Raw genomic sequence first — 25,189 nt, forward strand, 5'->3', positions numbered from 1 at the left:
TCTACTACAAAGACCAGTGTTGCTGTGGGATTTTTTAAGGTTTGCTCTCTTCCACTCTCCACAAAGGTTTTTTTTGCGGGAGACAAACTTTATTTTTCTATCAACAACAATACTGTTGTTGACAGTAATAGAAGATGCCAAATCATTCAAAACAATAAGCATTTTGCTTTTAGGAGCATTGTGCCAGCGTGCAGCACTCTTCCAAAACGTGTCTGTCAACGTGTGTCGTTGCCTGGGAAACGCACATCCCATAATACAACTGTTCGCATTGCATCCCATAATAGTGTGATTATACTTGGGATTGGGATGCCATTGCGAACATAGATGTGAACAGGTTAGCTAAAAGTTTAGCGTCGTCAGCGCGGGCCCCCACCGTTGCGGTCGGGGTACTTTTCGAAATCCCTCCAGGCCTGAAAATGTGTCTAGGGGAAACACTGAATATGATCAAAACTAACTAAGACATTTGACACAGGACTAAGACTAATGCCTACCCCACACTACAGGATAATTTGCAAGATTATGGCCAAGATTCCCCCCTCCCGATTTTCTCGGGGGTGCTCCCGATTTGAAGCGCGTCGGGCAGATAATCTTCCCAAATGATCCTGTAGTGTGTGGGGTTCAAAGATTCACAATCGGGAAGACTGCCTCTTCCCGATTGTGAATCGGGCATATCTAACATGTTAGATATTTACAACCCGACAGGCGATTGCATCTTGAGCAGAGAGCCAGTAGTAGCTGCGTTTCCATTACAGTTTTTCGCAAAATAATCTGGTCCGCGTCCGCTCGCAGCCCCGCACAGAAACAAAGAACGAGGAAATTGTCATCGAGGTGAAATACCCGTGCGTCTTTGAACGGGACGGAAAACTAATGCTATACTGCAAAGCATGTAGCCTACAACAAGCGCTTAGGTCTCAGCTTCCCGCATCGGCGAGTGTCCGCACGGAAAAGTGAGTCAAATCAGCAGACGCGCCCCTCCACAAGACACCTGTGGAGACGGTTTTCGCCTGGCTGTGCACAGTAGGCCTACACCCAGAATGGACGCGGCTGTCCGCGCAAATATTAGTTAAACAAATCCTTTCAGTGCAAATGCATTATAAAAACAAAAAATAAAATTTGTTTAGAAAACGAAATGACACTACTACACCCGGTGCGCACACTGAATAGGCATTTTAAAAGTTAACGTCGAGCCCTGCTTCCAAGGTGAATCTTCTGCATAATCTTCTACTGTGTGGGGTTGCGTTTGAACAGACGCGATTGTGTGTGTGTCCCAAGATTGAAATGTTAAAAAATCTGCTCTCTCTGTCCTGTAGTGTGTGGGCTCTCAAGATTTTTATAATCTTCAAGGATTTGAAAATCCTATAGTGTGGGGTAGGCATAAGACTAGGGATGCAGCGGTTTCCCGGTTTGAAGGTATACCGCGGTTTGAAAAAGTCACGGTATCAAAACCACTAAGATTCGCCGTCATACCTTCCCCACGGTATCAGCTGTTTCCCCAAAAGTGCCCAGGTCGCTTGCAGAGTGCAGCTTACACAGCCCCTCCCCCTTGCTGCATGCCTATCTAGACTAGAGCAGTGTAGTGAGGAGCTGTCTGTGTCACTGACTGTGTTTATAACCATGTGTGTGTGATCATGGCTGAAGCAGGAGAACGCAAGGACCCCCCTGAACTTTCCCCCCATCTAAAAAGACGACGTCGGCTGTATGTGGAATATTTCAGCTATCATAAAAACACAGATGGCCAGGGCTTAGATCTGCATGAGCACCACCTGTCGTTATTTGTCAAATTCAAGGTACATTAAAACGTTGTCTTGCTTCAACATACATCGCATCGCATAAACCATTTCCACCCGCAGGTTTGAGGAGTAGCTAAGAATAACGTCAGAAAAATACTCTCTCTAGGCTAACGTTACCCACTGAGGCAGCTAACATGGCTAATTAGTTAGCTAACACCAGCTATCTTTCTCCTCTAACTAACGTTAACGTTACTTGACGGAGTGAACGTCGCTGTACAGCAGGTCGTTATCAAAACGTATTGCACTGAAGAGAAGTAACATTAGATAATGACAAAAGACTCCTCCAAACTGGCAGTGGAAAATTATGCACAAACTTTGTGTGTGTGTGTGTGTGTGTGTGTGTGTGTGTGTGTGTGTGTGTGTGTGTGTGTGTGTGTGTGTGTGTGTGTGTGTGTGTGTGTGAGAGAGAGAGAGACACACACAGAAACACTCGCCACATGGACAGAGGCTGTGTGTGTGTGTGTGTGTGTGTGTGTGTGTGTCCTATGTGTGAGACGGAGTGGGTGTGTACAGTATGTGTCAATGCATTAACATTGAAACAATCATTATTTGTGTCCAGTGTTCACCCTATTTTACAAAAGAGAAGCATGTATTTTAGGGATGCACGATAATTATCGGACCGATAAATTATCGGCCGATATGGCCATTTTGCGTTATTATTTATTATTCCGATAATGGCCTTTTTCCGATAAATGAACAGCCGATAATCAGGCTTTGTTTTTGCCTCGGACCGGAGCTTGAAGAAATCCATATCGTGCATCCCTAATGTATTTGATATTATTATGATGTTTTAGTTGTACATAAAATTAATTAGATGAAGTAAATCGTTTACATTCATAAGTAAGAATAGTACTATATTACCAAAGCACACATATTTGCCACAGTTAACTGTCATTACAGATGTAGGTTATATTAACATGTCTTTATTTTTTCTCAGTCCACAATTCAGCAAACTATGTTATTTAAAAATAAAATAAAATTTGTTCAATGGCATATTTTATGCCACATTTTACAACACATAAAGGTCCATAATACCGTGATACCATGAAACCGTGGTATATTTGTCCAAGGTTATCATACCGTCACAAAAATCATAACAATCATCCCTAACTAAGACAAAAAAATAAAAATAGACACAAAATGAACACTATGTAGAATGGCAAACTTTGATCTCTGTTCATCTATAGTGCAGCACTAGCAGGACTGATATTCCAACTGCTTTGCTTTCTCTCCAGGTCTCTGTATTCGGTGGACCAGACAGCCCAACTCTTCACAGTTCACACCAACACATACCCAACACAGGTGAGTACGGTCTGTGTGTGTGTGTGTGTGTGTGTGTGTGTGTGTGTGTGTGTGTGTGTGTGAGTGACTTGTAGGTGTGAGTGTGTGCGCGACATGTGCGTGTGTGTGACATGCATGTGTGCTTATGAATCCTAATAATAATAATAATAATGCATTTTATTTATGGGCGCCTTTCAAGGCTCTCAAGGACACCGTACAGACATGGTTAAAACAAGCAGCAGGAATCAAGGCATAAAATACAAATACAAAATCTAATTTAAAAACAACAATTAAGTTAAATAATTAGTAGAGAGAATAGGCCAGTTTAAAAAGGTGTGTTTTCAGGTGTGAAAAGGTTGGAAAGCAGAGGAGGATCGGAGAGCACAGGAGGGAGTGTAGGTGTGAAGGAGTTCAGAGAGATATGGAGGTGAAGATTGTGAAGGGCCTTGAAGGTGAGAAGCAGAATGTTGTAGTTGATCTGGTATTTAACAGAGAGCCAGTGGAGCTGTTGAAGAACGGGAGTGATAGGCTGAGTTGTTATCTTCATATGCCTTTGGTGTAGCCAGAAGGAAAGCAAAGAAACCTACTGGCATCAATTCAAGTGACTTGCTTTAAAGGAACAGTCTGTCTACTTTTAAAGGAACACTCTGTCTACTTTTAAAGGAACACTCTGTCTACTTTTAAAGGAACACTCTGTCTACTTTTAAAGGAACAGTCTGTCTACTTTCAACCAGCTTTGTATCCAGGCTTTCTCCTGCATAGAGAATTACCACACGGGGGAAAAACCATCAACACTCAACCAGCGCTGCACTCGGTGGCTTAGTGATGAAGTCATAGCAACCTGTACAGCAGCAGTAATGTTACATATAAACCTTCAATCAAATAACCCTTTCATACTACAGTATCATGGTTATAGTGATCAACCGCTTATACTGATCAAAAAGCTTGGTGCCGAATCATTCCTATATACACATGCTGTTTAAATAATTCCACTTATAGTGATCAATACTCCGCTTACAGTGGTCATTTGAGCCTTGTCCCACCTGAGAACAATGGAAAAAATGTTTAAAACTACAGTCATTTTATTATTGTTTTTACTTACAAGCTGACCAAAATGAGCCACTCGCTGCATGTCTTTCAGTATATGGAGAGATCACTGCATCTCTGTCTGTGGAGAGATGGTGGCGTCTCTGTCTACGCGAGACCGCTGTGTTTGAAACAGCTCGATGCCTAACTTATGGATTGTTAAAGTCAATAACATACCTTTAATTTATATGTACTAGGGCTGTCCTCGACTCAGGATTCTGCCAGTCGACTCGGATTCCACTGTCCATTACGAATATTCGACTATCCTAAAAAAAAATATATATGTATATATATATATATATATACTGCATATATATATATATTAGAGATGCGCGGATGAGCTTTTATGCCATCCTAATCCGCGTGTATGCATGAACCGTCCGCCCGCCATAAATCCAAATTATTTCATACTATATAGCTCCGCGCCCGCCATGCACCCGACGCTATAAACGAAACGCTATAAAAGGAGCGAACTTACAGTTTCTGCTGCCGTTGGTGCGATCGCTGCAGTCCAAGACTCCAAATAAACTTCCATGCTGTATTATATCCAGTCCACCACTTGCCCCCATGTAGCTTACTCGGCTAACGCTATAGCTTTAAGTTTAGTTGACTTGATTGCCTCATTGTATGGGAAAATACGAACGCGTCTTCTCTCCAAACACGTCTTCAGCGGAGACTCCTTTTTAAGGGTGACGTCATTGACCATATATGGACGAAAAGTGGAGCTTAGCGACCTAGCACATGGCTACTGTTGTGTTTACGGCCGTGGGTCCTTTGGGGGATCTACATGTACAATAGGTAGGGGTGTCATGATACACTAATTTCACGATACGATACACGATATTGGGTTCACGATAACGATACGATATTTTAACAATATTCTTTTTAACAAAAGTAAATAATTTTTATGTATTTATTTATCATTTATTTAACCATGTGAGTCGCGTTGAAATCAAAACCTCTTTTCAAGGGAGCCCTGGGAAAATACTGGAAAAATAGTCTTTCATTTGAAATACACAAAATACAAAACAAATGCTGTTTTTGGAAATTGTTATTATAATAACTATAAAACAACATGGAAGATAATGCTTCTCTTGCAATAGAATGTGTCACACTGTCACAAACTAAATGTTTGTTGCATGGTGAAAGAAAAATAAAGTATACAATCTATTTCTTAAATAACTCATGCTCAATGGTCCCTAAACTTATGTAATCCTATGTACCCCTTGAGCTGTTTTGCCATGCCAGTAGTAGTCTACCCCCTCACTCATGCGTGTTGATTCTGCTAAATTTGTTCTATTATTATTCAGGAGGAAAAAAAAAAAAAAAAAATCTGACGATACGTATATCGTGACGTTTCGATATCGCGATATATCGTGCGACAAAATATCGTGACACCCCTAACAATAGGCGACTAAGAATGTGCCTGACGAAAAATGTAGCTTAAAATACGTTCATAGACTAGAGAACGTAATTCATATTATTTTTCCTCATTAATGATACATCGTTTCAACTGCCCGCAACCCATCCGCTATTAATCAGAATGTTTATTTTTATGATCCGGCCCGCCCGCGGGGCGGGATATCCACGGTCAGCGCGGTCATAACGGCGGGCCGCGCATCACTAATATATATATTATGTTAGGGTTTGGCGTCCAAGTATCGATACAGTATCGGGAAATAAAATATTGCGATATATTGCCGTATCGATTATATTGCCCAGCCCTACTTTCCAGTAAGACTTTCAAATCTGAACAAACACAGGTTTGCAATACTTGATCTTGTAAATACACTCTGAGCTTTCCTGACATGGGTAAAAAACTCAGGGACAAGAGTCAGACCATAGACGATCTTGTGAACCTGTGTGTGTGTGTGTGTGTGTGTGTGTGTGTGTGTGTGTGGTGTGTCTGTGTGTGTGTGTGTGTGTGTGTGTGTGTGTGTGTTTGCAGCAGGAGGATGGCGGTGAATGTCCACTCCACGTCTATGACCACAGAGAACCTGAGTCGCCATGACATGTTGGCCTGGGTCAACGACTCTCTACAGCTCACCTACACTAAGATAGAACAGCTATGTACAGGTAAACACACACACACACACACACACACACACACACACACACACACACACACACACACACAGCTTGTACCAGAACCAACCAACCAGACCCTCTCGCCACAGGGACAGCTTCTTCCCAACTGCCATCCACCTCTTCAACGAGACCCCAAAGCCCCCTCAAATAAGGACTTTATCACACACACGCTGCCCCCCCATCATATGTCACTTAATAAAGGACTTTATATTTTGTGCTTGTTTTTTCTGTATTGCTTTGTCTTCTATATGGATCTGAGCGCTGTGTGTTTCTCATGCATTGATACATGTAAATAACTCTTGTGAAGGTCTTTTAATAAGGTACATGCTTCCTGCAAACTTTTATTTTGTTGGTGCTGTTTTGTATTATGGTACTTTTCTTTTGAAACTCTTATTATTATTATTATTATTTTTTTTTCCCCCCGATTTTTTTATCCCTTTTTTATCCCCCTTTTAGTGCTAATTAAATTTATTTATCCTGGTTGCTGCTCCACCCTCTGCCGATCTGGGGAGAGCCGAGACTGGCTCCATGCTTCCTCCGAGACATGGGCAGTTAGCCAGCCGCTTCTTTTCACCTGACAGAGGAAGCTTCACCGGTAGGACATAGCACGTGGGAGGTTCACGCTATTCCAACCAGTTCCCCTCCCTCCGAACAGGCGCCCTTAACGACCAGAGGAGGAACCACATCAGCAACCAGGATATTGCATGTTTTGGTGAAGGGGTTCCTATATGAAGGAAACCCCCAGGGGGCACGGGGAGAACATGCAAACTCCACACAGAAAGGCCCTTTTGACGACCCCACCCGGCCGGTGGGCACTCGAGGACATGCGGACGGGCACGCATTCCTTCAGCGTTCAGCTGTGAGGCGACAGCGCTTACCACTGCACCACCGTACCCCCCTTTTTTTTAAACTCTTAGAGCGGAAGTAGTTATGTTGCTTCTGTACGCTACTTGACGTAGGTGTGTGTGCACCGGCCGGAAGTAGATGGATTGACACGGAAAGCTAAAAGAACGGTTGCAAAACATATTGCTCTTCAACATTACGTTTTTTTTATCTGATAATAAGCGCCTAGCTGGAATGGGAACAAGGTATTGTTTGTTTGTGGTTTAATGAAGCAGTGATGTGTGTTTTGTTCAATTTAACTGCAAAGGCTATTATTATTGTTGTGACATTCAGGCTAACGTTAGCTTCTGATGTTGACATTTGAGTGGATGGCTGTGGCTTCATGCTAATGCTAGCTTCCTAGCTTTCTATATATACAGTCAAGGTTTTGTTTGTAAATTGTAAGAGCTCATTTTATTTCTTTATCTATCCTGTAGTTCTTACAGTGTTTCATGAAGAAAGGAGAAAGAAGGAAGGCAATTTGTGTTCAAAACAAGGATAAAGGCTGAACATAAATAAAAGGCTTCTTGAACATCATTACGCTTCACCATTGTCTGGCTGGGGTCCGCTACAATACATTTGTGGCGCACCGCAAAACACGGGATTTTGACCGCCACAACCGATAGTGACAGAGCCCCCCCCAACCCCCCCCCCCCCCCTCGACAACCACAAATAGATGATATATACTGTATATATATTGCTATTATAATAATAGTGGTAATAATGATATATATAGTTAGATCTAGGCACTTCATATTAATCTATAGCACTATATTGTATTGCACTATAATTATTATTGCTGCTTATTACTGTTTACATATAAATAGGTATATAATATATATGCAGATTTATATTGTTATAGTATAAGATCAAATACTTTATATTAGGGGTGTCACGATACACTCAGTTCACGATACAATACGTATCACGATACTGGGTTCACGATAACGATACGATACGATACGATTTTAACAATATTTTTTAAAACTTGAATAATGACAATATATGACTGGAAAAGTAGTATTTTATTTGAAATGCACAAATACAAAACATGCTGTTGTGGGAAATTGTTATTACAATAACAACTAGAAAAAACATGAGATTGGAGATAAGGCTTATCTTGAAATAGAATGAGTTACACCGTCACTTAGATTTACTTTGAACTAAAAGGTTTCTCAGCAGTATAAATTCTCATTATGTATCTTCAGTTTTTCTTCAAACTCAAACAACAAGACTTTTCTTAATCTATTTTTTATGCATCTTCAGTTTTTCCTGTCAAGTAAACAGTTTTGCCAGAAACTCAATTCAATGGTTTCTCTCCTGTATAACTTCTCATGTGTCTCTTCAGAGACTTGTTCAACTGAACTACCGTAAATTCCGGACTATAAGCCGCACCGGTGTATTAAAGCCGCACCTGCAAAGTTGACTATTTTTTTCTTATATAAGCCGCACCGGACTATAAGCCGCGGGTGTTTTAACACATTGACTGCCAGCCGTTTTTTTCTTGCTGTAGGTAGCTTCTGCCAAGCCGTTTTTTTGAGGATTGTGGCTCATTTTACAAGAGCCGAGGATTATTTTCTGCTTGGAGTTTGTGAACATACAATATCTCAAAAGTACTAATAGAATGTGTACTTTCTCTGTCTAAAAGAGTTAGTTTGTAGAGTTAGTAGTTATGTAAGCATTAGCAGTTGAATACAGCATGGTTTTAGCGTCAGAATAAATATTCAGAGATAAACGGCTTTTTGTGAAATTCGATAGAACTGTCACTTTAACCATTCATTTTTGGCATCAGTAAGACCTAAACAATAGTTTGAACAGTAATTTCCTCCATAACAGCAGTAAACTTCCCTCTGCTCAACTCCTCCCTCCTGTGGGCGTTCTTTTTTGTTGCAGCGCCATGTCACAAGCACTTTCCTACCTTTGCAAATGCACTTTCTCATACTCTCGACCTCTCAAATAAATTTCTGAATAGAAATTAAATTACTCTAAATTATAGCGAAAAAGAAACAAAAAAGAATGGGTTGAAAATCCCATTCTAAAAGCCTTTTAGAATGGGATTTGTTTCCAATTTGGTGTCGGACTAGGGGGCAGTCCCCGCTTGTCACCATTGCTTTGCTGCTGCTGTGCGGGTGTGTGCCTGTCTGTGCAGCCGCTCTTTGAGGAAGTCTGGTTGGACTCGCTCGCGTCTTGGAGTTTTGGTTGAGGGCTTTGATGAAGCTTTTGCGATTCTGGTCATATTATGCTGCGTGTTTCAAAGTGTGTCCCACCCGCAATCCACTATGCAAATCTGCAATCCCGCACCGCCAGCAATCAGCGCGAAAATGAAAGCGCCTTCGCCAATCCACCTTCATGAGAATGGCTTCAGTCACACTGCTTTTTGCTTGCCTTCCTTGTCGCCACTTAGTGGGTCGGTGGAATGGGTTGTACACGTTGTACACGTCCAATACCTATATAAGAGATGTAAAAGGCTTAGATGCACAACCTACCGTCAAAAATTTTTTTTTTTTTGACGAGTACACTCGTCGCTGGCAGTTAACAGCTGGATTGTGTTTGACGAGTACACTCGTCGCTGGCAATCAAGCTGTTAATGGTATTTTTATTTTTTTATTTTTTATTTTTTTTGTGTTTTAATGTTTAATTACCATATGTAAGGGTTCATGCACAGAGGGGATTGTCGGGAAAGAGATGGCTGTTTGAGGAAGCTCCCATTTATTAACATTTCAACAAAACAACATAACACAACACCACCTGTGTTGTTTTTTACAGTGCACACAGTGTCATACAGTGTCATACAGTGTGGTGAAAAGAGGGCAAGAGAGGAAATTAAAACTTATTATAGTTATATAGGATTTATAGTTAGAAAGAGTGCTAAAAAAGAGAGATTTTTTTTTTTTTTTTTTTGGAAAAAATCCATAGATAAGCCGCACCATTATATAAGCCGCACGGGCCAAAAAAGGCCAAAAAACGGGAAAAAAGGTGCGGCTTATAGTCCGGAATTTACGGTACTTTCCACACATTGAACTTCAACAAACAAAGACGTTTCTTAGTCTATTTTTTGAAAAAAAAAAAAAAAAAAAACATATCGCGATATGAGATTTCATCTCAACGATACATATCGTGACGTTTTACTATCGCGAAATTTCGTGGGACGATATATTGTGACACCCCTACTTTATATACATTTGCATTATTTTAGCATTGTAGTGCATTATGTTTATTGCTGCTATATTATTTTTACAGTGCTATTGTTGGAACCCCCTACTGGACCAGACTTGAATGTGCATGGTGAACTCTTAGCTTTTACCTAATTTTACCTAATTTAAATTTTTAATATTTTAACTATTATCTTTTTAACTTTGCATTTGGTTCTTACTCTATTTGACTGCACTATGTTTGTAACTAATTTGACTGTACTGTTGTCTTGTCTGTCTCTACATGTGCACAGTCTTGGAGTGGCTGCAGCTCTAATTTCACTGCTCATTACAACTGTGATGCTTTATGTGACAATAAAAACCTTGAACCTTGAACCTTGAACCTTGAACCTTGAACCTTGAACATGCTACTGGCTAGCAGGCCACCCACCACAACAACTCAGAATCCTGTGGGAAACACTGCTTGCACGAAGCCAAATTCCTCCTTTGTAATCCAATCACTTCCTGTGGCAGTTAAAAGTGAATGTTGAAGCTTGTATTTGACATGTAGGTGGTTTGTTTGTCTTCAGGTGGTGCCTACTGCCAGTTCATGGACATGCTGTTTCCAGGCTGCATATTGTTAAAGAAAGTCAAGTTCAACGCCCGCTTGGAACACGAATACATTCACAATTTCAAGGTCTTACAGGCTGCGTTCAAGAGAATGAATGTGGACAAGGTGAGCACACGCACACACACACACACACACGCACACACACACGCACGCACGCACACACACACACACACACACACACACACACACACACACACACACACACGTTTACGTTAGATTAGATGTAATTTAAATGATCCCCCTGGTGAAACTGGGTTGTTTCATCAGTAATCGGTAATCAAATACCTCAGAGAATATGATATGAATAAGACTATAGCAAAATAGCTCTTTTGACCAAACTACACCCGCTAGCTGCTAGCTAGTTCCTACATGAGACTGCAAAAGAAAATAGTTCCCACATGAAACTGCTCACAACAAAGTCTGTGCATTAGTAACCGGGTCATGATTTCTGGAAAGAGACAATGCTGTTGAGTTTTTCAAATTTATTTTGTTGGTGCTTTGAGGTTGACCGTTCATAATTCAGGTCAAATTATCCATTTGTGCTGTCGCTATTATATGTGCAGATGAAGTGAGTTTTGTGTGGATGTGTTCTGTCTCTCTCTCACACTCTCTCACGCTCTCTCACCCTCTTCCCTCTCTCTCTCCCCATCTCTCCCTCTTCCCCCTCTCTCTCCCTCTCTCCCTCTTCCCCCTCTCTCTCTCTCTCCCCATCTCTCCCTCTTCCCCCTCCCTCTCTCTCCCTCTCTCTCTCTTTCAGATCATCCCTGTCGAGAGGTTAGTGAAGGGCAAGTTCCAGGATAACTTTGAGTTTGTCCAGTGGTTTAAGAAGTTCTTTGAAGCAAACTACGACGGGAAGGAGTACGACCCGTTACAGACACGACAGGGCCAGGATGGAACACCCCCCCCCCCGCCCAATCCAGGTACAGTACAGTACTACACACCACACATCACACACACAGTACTACACATCACACATCACACACACAGTACTACACATCACACACACAGTACTACACACCACACATCACACACACAGTACTACACACCACACATCACACACACAGTACTACACACCACACATCACACACACAGTACTACACACCACACATCTCACACACACAGTACTACACATCACACAGTACACACATCACAGTACTACACACCACACATCACACACACAGTACTACACACCACACAGTACACACATCACAGTACTACACATCACACAGTACACACACAGTACTACACACCACACATCACACACACAGTACTACACACCACACATCACACACACAGTACTACACACCACACAGTACACACATCACAGTACTACACACCACACATCACACACACAGTACTACACACCACACATCACACACACAGTACTACACATCACACACACAGTACTACACATCACACAGTACACACATCACAGTACTACACACCACACATCACACACACAGTACTACACACCACACATCACACACACAGTACTACACACCACACATCACACACACAGTACTACACACCACACATCACACACACACAGTACTACACACCACACATCACACACACAGTACTACACACCACACATCACACACACAGTACTACACACCACACATCACACACACAGTACTACACACCACACATCACACACACAGTACTACACATCACACATCACGCACACAGTACTACACATCACACAGTACACACATCACAGTACTACACACCACACATCACACACACAGTACTACACACCACACATCACACACACAGTACTACACACCACACATCACACACATCACAGTACTACACACCACACATCACACACACAGTACTACACATCACACAGTACACACATCACAGTACTACACACCACACATCACACACACAGTACTACACACCACACATCACACACACAGTACTACACATCACACAGTACACACTAGGGATGGGCATTTCTAGCAAAAACACTATTCGAAATTCGCTGGCCAAATTCGAATTTAATTCGAAATTCGAAAAAAAAAAAAAAAATGTACCGTAAATTCCGGACTATAAGCCGCGGCTTTTTTCCCGTTTTTTGGCCCCTGCGGCTTATATAACGGTGCGGCTTATCTATGGATTTTTTCAGAAAAAAAATTTCAAATACAAATAAAATCTCTCTTTTTTAGCACTCTTTCTACCTATAAATCCACTTCTGTTTTAATTTCCTCTGTTGCCCTCTTTTCACCACACCGCGGACACTGTGTGCACTGTCGAAATAAACAAAGGTGTTGTGTTATGTTGTTTTGTTGAAATGTTACGGTAATACGGTAAATGGGAGCTTCCTCAAACAGCCAACAATCCCCTCTGTGCGTGAACCCTTACATATGGTAATTACGGTAAGCAAAGTTCATCAGCCCGGAATCACAACAAGACGAGCAGTCTCTCTCTCACTTACCATGGGGAAGGTACGCAGAAATTCACACGACGCAGCTTTCAAGCTGAAAGCAGTCGAACTCGCACTAAAAGAGGGAAACAGAGCAGCAGCGCGTACCCTGGGCATCGATGAGTCAATGGTGAGACGTTGGAAGAAGCAGCAGGAGGAACTGTCTCAGTGTAAGAAGACAAAAAAGTCCTTCAGAGGCCACAAAAGCAGATGGCCGGAACTTGAAGATTCCCTTGAGGACTGGGTGTTGACCCAGAGAGCAGACGGCCGAGGCGTTTCCACGGTGCAGATCCGACTGAAGGCCAAAACAGTCGCCACCGAGATGAAAATTGAACATTTCAGAGGTGGGCCATCTTGGTGCTTCCGATTCATGAGACGAAAGGGACTGTCCGTCCGGGGGAGAACTACTGAACAACTCCCTCCCGACTACCAGGAGAAAATCACAAACTTCGGCGAATTCACACAAAGGAAGATCACGGAATATTATAGGAGTGTGAAAACATCCACAATCACCAACGGGTTCCAAAACGCTGGACTGCTGCGGGATGAAGAGGATGACGCCGCCACAGCTGGCGCTGAGGGCCGTCAGAGGCTTCAGAGGCTGTTCGATGCCGACAGTGATGAAGAGGAGTTCGTTGGTTTTGAGTGACAATGAAGGAGAGAGGAGAGTGGTTGACGAAGCCACCCTGAACCTGTTCGTTTCCGACACTGAAGATGAGGACTTTGGTGGTTTCAGTACGCAGGAAGAAGAGGAAGACGAGGATTAGTGACTTGACTTCTCTGGTTACAGGTTTGCTGCACATATAGCCTATTGTTGTGTGATTTTGTCTGGGGATTAGTGACCTGACTTTTGTTTTGTTTTGTTGAAATGTTAATAAATGGGAGCTTCCCCAAACAGCCATCTCTTTCCCGACATTCCTCTCTGTGCACGAACCCTTTCATATGGTAATTAAACATCAAAACACCCGCGGCTTATAGACCGGTGCGGCTTATAGAAGAAAAAAATAGTCAATTTTGGTCCCGCGGCTTATAGACCGGTGCGTCTTATAGTCCGGAATTTACGGTAATTTTTTTTTTTTTTTTTTTGTGAGTGAAATGTTGCATTGTCTCCCCTGATTCTAAGTCTACGGCTTTATTAATTAATATAAAAAGCTTCTGCTGTGGATTTTTAGCTCAAACAAGCATTGCACCACTAAAGTAAAGAACATGTTACATGACATTGACATTTTCGAAAATAAAAAACAGTTTTGACAATCATGAGTGGTTCATTAAATATTTAGTAGGCTCAGGTCTGAGTGCCAAAGGGGTGCCAAAGTCACCCCCTCTCCCTCTTCATGGGATTTCATCCGCCATTCATTTTTCCATAAACCTTGCTTAAAATGCTTATAAAAATTGTTTTACTTGCTCAAACCAAGCGATTTGACTATACTTAGAATCAGGGGAGACAATGCAACATTTCACTCAATTTTTTTTTTTTTTTTTTTTTTTTCGAATTTCGAATTTCAATAATAAAAGTCGACCTTGATAATAACAACGATTATTCGAAAATTCGAAATTCGATGCCCATCCCTAGTACACACATCACAGTACTACACACCACACATCACACACACAGTACTACACACCACACATCACACACACAGTACTACAGTACACACATCACAGTACTACACACCACACATCACACACACACACAGTACTACACACCACACATCACACACACAGTACTACACACCACACATCACACACACAGTACTACACACCACACATCACACACACAGTACACACATCACAGTACTACACACCAGTGTTTTCTGCTGCGTTTAAAGTAAAATGCACCGATCTCGTGCACTTTGAGAGTAAAATGATAATGTCAGAATTAGGCCTGTGAATCTTCACTGGCCTCACAATTCGATTCGATTACGATTCATCTGTCAACGATTTGATTCGATTGGATTCCACGATGCATCACGATGCATCTGGATATAGCTCCAACAGTATTGCAGCTCCAAGTATCAAATCCTCAATTTTCTGCACTATTACTGCACATGGCTACTTTTTCATCAATTAATACAAACAGTCAGATACATATCAAGTCCCTTTTTTACTTTAAAGTGCTTTAACTCATTGGCTGCCAGCCACTTTTGGAAAACGGATGCTCCCAGTGCCAGCCCTTTCAGAGCGTTTTCAGTGATTTCTCAAGACCCACAGAATATTGTGTGATATTACTATGTAAACACCGAACACGCCCAAAGAACGATGAGACTCTCTTGTATCATCAGCAAAAAAAGTTTATTGATATCATTTTCCGTTCTTTAGTTATCAGCAGTAGAAGATAGGTTGGTTTCACCAAAAACAGACGTTTCAAACTAGAAGCTGAGATAATGAGCCTTTTGTGAAATGAAGCATTTCAAGCACATCACTGACTCTGAAGCTAATATTTTCTGATGTAGTGACACCTCAAAAATAATTTCCTTTAATAAAACAGCGAAAACAAAGGAATTTTGATGGCAAAATAAAAAAAATTAGCTGCAACCAGCAGCGCTGGCCCCTGCGTGCGCAGACCCTACACCTTCTTGCTGGTCTAGATTTACTGCTGGTGGGCATCAGGTATTCCAGCTTGTGTTTGCCAATCTGTCCATCGAGCCTGCTGTCTGGGTCGGTGTTGTATGGTGCCCTGCGTGCCCCACCCTCCTCAACTGCAAACTCCTCCGTGGGAGTGTCTCTGGTGGCTCTCTGCTGCACGAATTTTCTGCTGCACGTTTCAAAGTGCGCTGCACCCAGCTCTATTTTCACAGCGCTCCGCCGTTTTTGTGCGCCGGCTCCCAGCGCTTCCAGCTGAGAATGATTTGGCTTTTCAGAAAGACGCTGGTGTCGGGTGCTCCTTTTCTGGCAACTAATCATGTGGAGGGGCTATCGCAGCGGAGACGGAGGGGCTCAATTGTGGGAGCAGATTGGCTGCTGTTCACAGCTAACGTTACAGCATGCATCGGTTTCCGTTTCCCCACGGCTTCTTCTACTCTTTTTTCTCATCTTTCTCTAATCCGGAGAGCACTGTCGCCACCTAATGGGTCCGTAAAATAGCTTATACACCTTCAAAATCCCCCATACTTTTACAGGAGATGCATCAGGCTTTGATCCACGTCCCACCTTCAAAAAACGCAATTGACGTCTTTAGACGTCATTGGCACTCTACGTTACTATTTGAATTGACGTCTTTAGACGTCATTGGCACTCAATGAGTTAAAATCTGAATGTCAACAGAAATTTAAACAAACGATTCAACGATTCATCTGTCAGCAATTCGATTCGATTCACACGTCCGCATCGCGATGCATCGATTATACGATTAATTCTGTCTCTTTCTCTGTGGGCCTCCTTGGTTCTGTGTCTGCCTCTTTTTCAGTGGAGGTCCCTGCCTGGTTGTGTTCTAAAACTTTCTCCATCCTCACACTATAAAATCCCAAAAGAAAATGTTTATTTATTTTTATTTTCTAATCAAAACATTTCTTTCGGGGATGAAGTAACTGCCAGTCTATCTGTCTATCTAAGTTAAGTTATCCTTTATTTATCCCCATGGGGAAATTCATCCTCTGCATTTGACCCATCCTCTACTAGGAACCTTCCTAGAACTAGGAGCAGTGGGCAGCAACAGTGCAGCGCCCGGGGACCAACTCCAGTTCTTTTGCCATTGCCTTGGTCAGGGCCACTGACAGGAGTATTAACCCTAACGTACATGTTTGTCTTTAGGTATACTAGCTATATCTATAAATATAAAGCTAGCTATATCTTCAAATAATAATTAGAATATTTTAACTCATTCTCTGCCAGGGTCATTTCGGTCTTGAGCTGTGTCGGTCCATCCCGCCCAGTGAGCGGCTACAGAGAGAGAGAGAGAGAGAGTCTGGCCCCTGGGGTTTCTTGACAGATGAGGCTTGGCCGCAGTATTTATCAAAGTATGATAAATATGTGCACAAAATCAAATAAATAATTTACTTTTACAGTTGCCATGTGGATTTTTAGCTTAGCTTGATAAAAGCATAAACAAATGGAACGAACCCTTATGTGGTCACACTCACACACTCTCTCTCTCTCTCACACACACACACACACACACACACACACACACACACACAGGAATAACGAGTGCTGTAACGTTACCTGCTGTCACGTTACCTCTCATAACTAACGTTAGCACAGAAGATCACACAATAGCTACGTTAGTGCTGTAAACTTTGAAATGTTTATGTGACACATGTTTCGCCTTGGTTGCTGGGGACGGGTGTGTGACGCGGTTTGACGCGTTTGACGTATCCATGTGATTCCCCCTCCCTTGAGTGTGACAGAGCTCTCCCTTGAGAGGGAGAGCTGGCAAGAGGAAACGTGAAGCGAGTCATGCCGGCGGCATAAGTTATAAACAATGCGTGACAATTATACTCGAATGTTGTGTGTGTGATCATTTCATCTCAAACGCGATACAAAAGATAGGCTACTTTTTACCATCGTCATCGCTCTCTCCAAGTGGCACCCATTTCTCCTCCTCCGATTCATCTGTGTCAGACAGATCAGAACGCTGTGAAGGGGAGCCTTCGTCGCCATGGCGCTCCGTCGTGGAGCAACAACAAAAACGCTGGCGTCTTCCTCGCCATCGTCGCCATCCGAGAACTCTGAGTCGGACTCTGTTTCGACCACAGGCTCCACCCATAAATACTAAACTAGCGGGTTCCTTTTATCAGTTTGACCTGAAACAATGTCACAGGCTGGGAAAGTGTCTGATGTAATGTAAACAGCCAAAACATGAAAGTACGTCCGGGTACGTCTTTGGCAGAGAATGAGTTAATATGGATGCCATTATTAACTTACTTTATTTGTTTAAATCTTTTGATCTTGTTTGATCATTTTGTATAAACTGACGAGCAGCAGGTTTCCTAAAGAACTTGAAGGAGTGAGAGGGAGGAAGCAGCTTGTGCTGTGGGCCACATAATCCACTGTCCTCCAGTCCTTTCCTACATCAGTGTTTCTCAAACAGTGGGCGCCCCCTAGTGGTCCACGAGTAGATTTATATTTCCCCCCCATTTTTTACAGTGTCGCCCACCTCCCACTATCCAATCAGAGAAATGTTGACATTTTCGGTTAAACGGAAGGTCAGATCAGGATTCCAATAAAGGACTATATGTATTCTTTCACCATGAATCCAACCCCACCATCCGTGAGTCTGTACGAGTTACGGTTGTGGAGATACGTCTGTCCTGCTTGCAGGGCTACAGGAGAGAGACAGAGTACAACGGGGGTTGGGAGTTCTAAGTTACTGACCAAACACTTCAGTGATTGCTGTCAGAATATAGAGCCATAACGTAACGTTAGTCAAGTTCCTTTTAACGTAACGTTACTTATTAGCGCTAATAATCACAAACGTACACGGTTATATAACGACTGTTTTGTCAATCAAATGTACTTGAAACCTTGGCGTACTGTAAAATGAGGGCTATCCAGTCGACATTAACGTTTGTGCGTCACACAAACCAAAACAAAGGCCCATGTGTCTGACTGCGATGACGTAACATTACACAGAAAGGAGGGGGCTCTGCTCTGCTCTGCCTGCTGCTGTCAATGCTGCTCGCTTCCAGGGATTTCAAGTCAAGTCAAGTCAAGTTTATTTATATAGCCCTAATTCACAAGCATGTCTCAGAGGGCTTCACAGAAAGTATGTCTAGCTAATTCTAGCTGACACAACAGTAACACGAATATACAGAATAAAGATAACATTTGAACAATTGATAATGTAGAAAATATAGGAATGAGGGGAGAGCAGAGGAGAGAGCAGGAGAAGGGAGAAGAGCAGGGGGAATGTGAGAGAGTGATGGGGTGGGGAGGGAATGGGAGATGCTGGAGGGTATAGGAGGTGGGGAAGGAGCAAGAGGGGAGAGCAGGAGAGGGGAAGGGAGGGGAGGTGTGGGGGAGAAGAGAGCAGGGGGAGGGAGGAGGTGGGGAGAGAATGAGCAATATAGACGGAGGAGAGGGGGGAGGTGGGGAGAAAATAGGAAATGTGAAGGAGGAGAGAACAGAGAAGGAGAGATGAGGGTGCAGGGGAGGGAGAGCCAGGGTAGAGAAGCAGGGGGAGTGTGAGGGAGGGAGGAGGCGGGGAGAAAACGGGAAACGCGGAGGAGGAGGGAACAGAGAAGGAGAGACGCAGGGGGAAATGCGGAGGAGGAGGGAACAGAGAAGGAGAGACGGGAGGGTGCAGGGGAGGGAGAGCCAGGGTAGAGGTAGGGTCTAGGGTTGGGGGGGGGGGGGGGAGTAGGATACGGGCCCGGATTAGGGCGAGGGTGGGGAGAAAATGGGAAAATGTGGAGGAGGAGAGAACAGAGAAGGAGAGGCGGGAGGGTGCAGGGGAAGGAGAGCAGGGGGAATGTGAGAGAGGGGAGAGCAGGAAGTGGCAGGGATTCGGGAAAATAGGGGAGAAGGAGGAGGAGCAGAGGGAGGGAGAAGGAGGTGGGGAGAGAATGGGAAATGTGGAGGAGGAGAGAACAGAGAAGGAGAGATGGGAGGGTGCAGGGAAGGGAGAGCAGGGAGAGCAGGGGGAACGCGAGAGGGAGGAGGTGGGGGAGGGAACAGACCTCTCTGCTCCCTCCTCCTCCACCCCCCCCCCCCCCCCCCCCCCCCCCAGAGAGGACAGAGAGGAGGAGAGAACAGAGAAGGAGAGGTGGGAGGGTGCAGGGGAGGGAGAGCAGGGGGAACGCGAGAGGAGGAGGCGGGGGAGGGAACAGAGAAGACCTCTCTGTTCCCTCCTCCCCCACATCCCCCCCCCCCCCCAAGAGAGGACAGAGAGGAGGAGAGAACAGAGAAGGAGAGGTGGGAGGGTGCAGGGGAGGGAGAGCAGGGGGAACGCGGGAGGAGGAGGCGGGGGAGGGAACAGACCTCTCTGCCCCCTCCTCCTCCACATCCCCCCCCCCCCCCCAGAGAGGACAGAGAGGAGGAGAGAACAGAGAAGGAGAGGTGGGAGGGTGCAGGGGAAGGAGTGCAGGGGGAATGTGAGAGAGGGGAGAGGACAGAGAGGAGGAGAGAACAGAGAAGGAGAGGTGGGAGGGTGCAGGGGAAGGAGTGCAGGGGGAATGTGAGAGAGGGGAGAGGACAGAGAGGAGGAGAGAACAGAGAAGGAGAGGTGGGAGGGTGCAGGGGAGGGAGAGCAGGGGGAACGCGAGAGGAGGAGGCGGGGGAGGGAACAGACCTCTCTGCTCCCTCCTCCTCCACACCCCCCCCCCCCCCCAGAGAGGACAGAGAGGAGGAGATAACAGAGAAGGAGAGGTGGGAGGGTGCAGGGGAAAGAGTGCAGGGGGAACGCGAGAGGAGGAGGCGGGGGAGGGAACAGACCTCTCTGTTCCCTCCTCCCCCACATCCCCCCCCCCCCCCAGAGAGGACAGAGAGGAGGAGAGAACAGAGAAGGAGAGGTGGGAGGGTTGCAGGGGAGGGAGAGCAGGGGGAACGCGAGAGGAGGAGGCGGGGGAGGGAACAGACCTCTCTGTTCCCTCCTCCCCCACATCCCCCCCCCCCCAGAGAGGACAGAGAGGAGGAGAGAACAGAGAAGGAGAGGTGGGAGGGTGCAGGGGAAGGAGTGCAGGGGGAATGTGAGAGAGGGGAGAGGACAGAGAGGAGGAGAGAACAGAGAAGGAGAGGTGGGAGGGTGCAGGGGAGGGAGAGCAGGGGGAATGCGAGAGGAGGAGGCGGGGGAGGGAGCAGACCTCTCTGCTCCCTCCAATGCCCTCCGCCCCGCCCCCCCCCCCCCCCCCCCCCCCCACATAAGGCGTGGGAGAGAAGGCCGGGCTGGGACACAGCGGCGTCCCCACACCCCCGGTGAACGCAAGAAAACCTTTCCACCATATGGATTGCCTCAGTGACTTGGCTGAGGAGGAACCTTGTGAGGTCGTTGTGCTACAGGGGCCCAGCAATGGTAGCCCGGGTAAACCCACCCCCCACGCGACCCGCTCCCAGACCCGCCCCCAGCTAGTGACTGGGAACTGAGAGAGCAGGCCACGCGGGGGGCGGGCCCACCCAGGCAGTGGACCCAGCAATGGACCCCCATCCGGGGACTCCCCTCCGAGACAGGCCGAGAGATGCCAGGCTAAACCATGTACAGAGTTTTCCGGTAATGAAATTCTGTAAATGGTTTATTATGGAAATAAAATTTACAAAAGAACAGAAAATTGAAAATGTAAAAAGGAGTCCAAAAGAAGGGATATAAAAATGTAGTTTTTAAATTATCCTAAAATCAGGGAAGGGAGTTGAAAATGTAAAAAGTAGAGTCCAAAAGAAATAGAAAATGTAGTCTTTAAGTGTTCGTAGGTTTAGAGAATACTAGCTAAGAGGAGGGGAGGGGAGGATAAGAGTCGGAGGTGATGATTAAGGGGAGGGGAGGATAGGAGTTGGAGGTGATGATGAGGCCGGGGGGGGCTGGGGGGGGCGTCCCCCCCCTTCCCTTAGGCAGGCAGGTGACCAGGATGATGAGGATAGGGGTCGGTGGTGGTGAAGAGCCCGGGTTGTCAGACAATAGAAGGAGTAGTGGGTAGATGGCCTAGAGTGACGACAGGTGGCTAGGGCGATGACGGCCGGACCTAGGGCTGCAGCGGCGGGGGTGTACGTCAGGCCAATGAAGGACACCTGAGGGGGAGAGAGAGAAGAGAGCGGGGGAATCTGCGCAGAGGTGGAACTAACTCTATAGATAACAATAAAATTAGGTCAAAACAAAATTTATTAGGATTATTTAGGATGACTAATACTATACTGCTAATTCAGGTCTAGGTAGTCTAGGTCTAAGTTTAGACTGATACTGCTGGCTTGTGATAGCCCGCTCAGCAGTTCAGGACTAAGTTTATTCACCAGCTATTTGATTTTATATCTGAGCTACTGGATCGGCTGATGCCATATTATTAAATTAGGTCAAGTCAGTCTAAGTTTATACTGATACTGCTGGCTTGAGATAGCCCGCTCAGCAGTTCAGGACTAAGTTTATTCACCAGCTATTTGATTTTATATCTGAGCTACTGGATCGGCTGATGCCATATTATTAAATTAGGTCAAGTCTAAGTTTATACTGATACTGCTGGCTTGTGATAGCCCGCTCATCAGTTCAGGACTAAGTTTATTCACCAGCTATTTGATTTTATATCTGAGCTACTGGATCGGCTGATGCCATATTATTAAATTAGGTCAAGTCTAAGTTTATACTGATACTGCTGGCTTGAGATAGCCCGCTCAGCAGTTCAGGACTAAGTTTATTCACCAGCTATTAGATTTTCTATCTAAGCTACTGGGTCGACTGATGCCATATTATTAAATTAGGTCAAGTCTAAGTTTATACTGATACTGCTGGCTTGTGATAGCCCGCTCAGCAGTTCAGGACTAAGTTTATTCACCAGCTAATAGATTTTTTATCTAGGCTACTGGGTCGACTGATGCCATATTATTAAATTAGGTCAGTCTAAATTTATACTGATATTGCTGGCTTGAGACAGCCGGCTCAGCAATTCAGGATTGTATGTACTCAAGAGCTAATAAATATTTCTAGAGAATGACATCATCAAACATAACCATCAAGCACAGCCAAATGATTGGGAGAATAAATGGGTTTTGAGTCTAGTTTTGAAGATTTCAATGGAGCCAGCTTCCCTAACTGACAGAGGAAGCTGGTTCCAGAGATGTGGAGCACGGTAAGAAAATGCTCTGCTACCTGCTGATTTTTTCTTAATTTTAGGGACGGTAAGATAATTACCGTCCTGTGAGCGGAGAGTACGCGTGGGAACATAAGGAATGATTAGCTCAGATAAGTACGGAGGTGCGAGCCCGTGCAAAGATTTATAGGTTAACAGAAGCACCTTAAAGTCTGATCTGGCCTGAATTGGGAGCCAGTGGAGGGAGATTAAGACCGGAGTTATATGATCAAACTTCTTAGTTCTAGTTAGAATTCTAGCAGCGGCGTTTTGCACGAGTTGTAATTTATTTGTGCTACAAAGTGGAAGGCCAGAGAATAAGACATTACAGTAGTCGAGTCTAGATGAAACAAAGGCGTGTATTAAGGTTTCGGCATCCGTTGCATTTAGCAAGGGACGGATCTTTGAGATATTGCGAAGATGAAAGAAAGCTATTTTAGTGATATCCTTAATGTGAGCATCGAATGACAGAGTAGGATCAAAGGTAACACCTAGGTTTTTCACCTTTGAGTTTGGAGTAATTACGCAGTTCTCAATGTTCAGACTAAGATCAGTGAGAAATGGAAGTTGGGTTTTTGGGCCAACAACTAGTAGTTCAGTTTTGTTGGCGTTTAGTCGTAAGAAATTATTTGACATCCAATCTGTAACAGCGATTAAGCAGGATTCAAGATTAGCGAGTTTAGAGCGATCGTCTGGTCTAATTGGTATATAAATTTGGGTATCATCGGCATAACAGTGGAAGTTAATGCCATATCTACGGAAAATTTCGCCAAGAGGCAGTAAGTAAACTCCAAAGAGTAAGGGACCCAGGACTGATCCCTGCGGTACACCAAACTTCACTGAGGAGAAAGTGGACATAATATTTTTATATGAGACACAGTGTGTCCTATCAGACAAATATGACTTTAGCCAGGATAGGGCAGTGCCCCGGATACCTACGTAGTTAGACAAGCGGTCTAGGAGGATCTTATGATCAAGTGACAGTGAAAAACGGTGACGGTCAAAAATTGATGGTCAAAAAGTAGTCGGCTGGAAATTGTTTAATGGACGGCTAATTAGCCGGCAGCCGGCGCTTATGGAACACACACACACACACACACACACACACACACACGGATGTGTAACCTGCGTTGTGTTGACAGTTCTGGCAGTGCAGCGGGATTCGATCCACCACCCTCCCGCTTCCAAAGCACATGCACTAACCACTATGCCAAGAGAGCTAAGCTCCCTTGGTGGAGCTGGTTAACAAGACTTTATAAAATGGCTCTCTCAAATCAAGCAATCTGATTGGTTCACAGCTGTGGTCTATTGAGCGTATTATCACAGCTAGACCCGCATCCTCAAAACACTCCGCCTCTGAGACATGGACGTATTAAAAGATAAAAAGCTCTGAGAAAACAAATTGTAGCTAGCTAGCCTGTTAGCCTCGCAAACAGAGTGACTGTAGTACAGGGGTGGGCAATTATTTTTCATGGGGGGCCACATGAGAAACCCAGATTGTTGCCGAGGGCCGAACAAATATTGTCATGCCGTAACCCAGGGATGGGCAACTTTGATGATAGAGAGGGCCACAAAAAAATTTCCTCGCTCCCAGAGGGCCAGATTTTGCTGGGGGCCAAGCGGCGCCAGCGCAAAAAAATTGGGGCATTTGAAGCCAGGTTTAGAGGAATAACTCATTTTAAATTAACAGTTGTGATGTCATTATTGGTTCAAATATACATACTACAGCATGCGCTGGGACGCATCATCAGTGATGTTAACTGGGGTCGTAAGGTGTTTCGGGTCTGTCAACATCATACACCCTCGCCCAGTAGACCCAGCCGAGGCCGATTAAGACCTCGACCCGCGTCCCAGAAGCAGCCGCTCACGGATCAGCCTTCCTACTCTGTCTGCAACGTTGCCCGCGGAAGGGTTGATCACGCCCAATCCGCTGCAATAGAGTTTAGTGCTACACCGCAGTATTGAGAGACCTTCAGTGCATGGAGGTCTAAGGCCCTGTGGGGTGATTCCAGGCCGGGCACCTCCTTCATCTCACCAGAACCTCCCGCGGAAAAAGGCAATCCTACCATGCCGTACCATGGGCAGAGAGGATGCCCCAAGGAGGCCTGTGCGCTGCACGTCATTCACCTGCGCCGAGCACCTCGCTCTAGCCTGAAGGACCACAGGCC

General features: G+C 44.7%; 1 protein-coding gene across 1 annotated transcript in view; it reads left to right on the plus strand.

The window, feature by feature from the left end:
* Window positions 1-3,078: 3,078 nt before the first annotated feature.
* LOC310782487 (microtubule-associated protein RP/EB family member 3-like) overlaps window positions 3,079-25,189 on the plus strand; it is a 30,627-nt gene continuing 8,516 nt past the window's right edge. The window contains exons 1-4 of the mRNA XM_083643157.1: window positions 3,079-3,092; window positions 6,106-6,233; window positions 10,849-10,994; window positions 11,647-11,809. Coding sequence (XP_083499283.1) covers window positions 6,113-6,233; window positions 10,849-10,994; window positions 11,647-11,809 — 430 coding nt within the window. The 5' untranslated portion in view covers window positions 3,079-3,092; window positions 6,106-6,112. The remainder of the gene's footprint in view (window positions 3,093-6,105; window positions 6,234-10,848; window positions 10,995-11,646; window positions 11,810-25,189) is intronic.

The sequence above is a fragment of the Poromitra crassiceps genome, assembly GCF_964638095.1.
Source record: "Poromitra crassiceps genome assembly, chromosome: 9".
Taxonomy (NCBI): Eukaryota; Metazoa; Chordata; class Actinopteri; order Beryciformes; family Melamphaidae; genus Poromitra; species Poromitra crassiceps.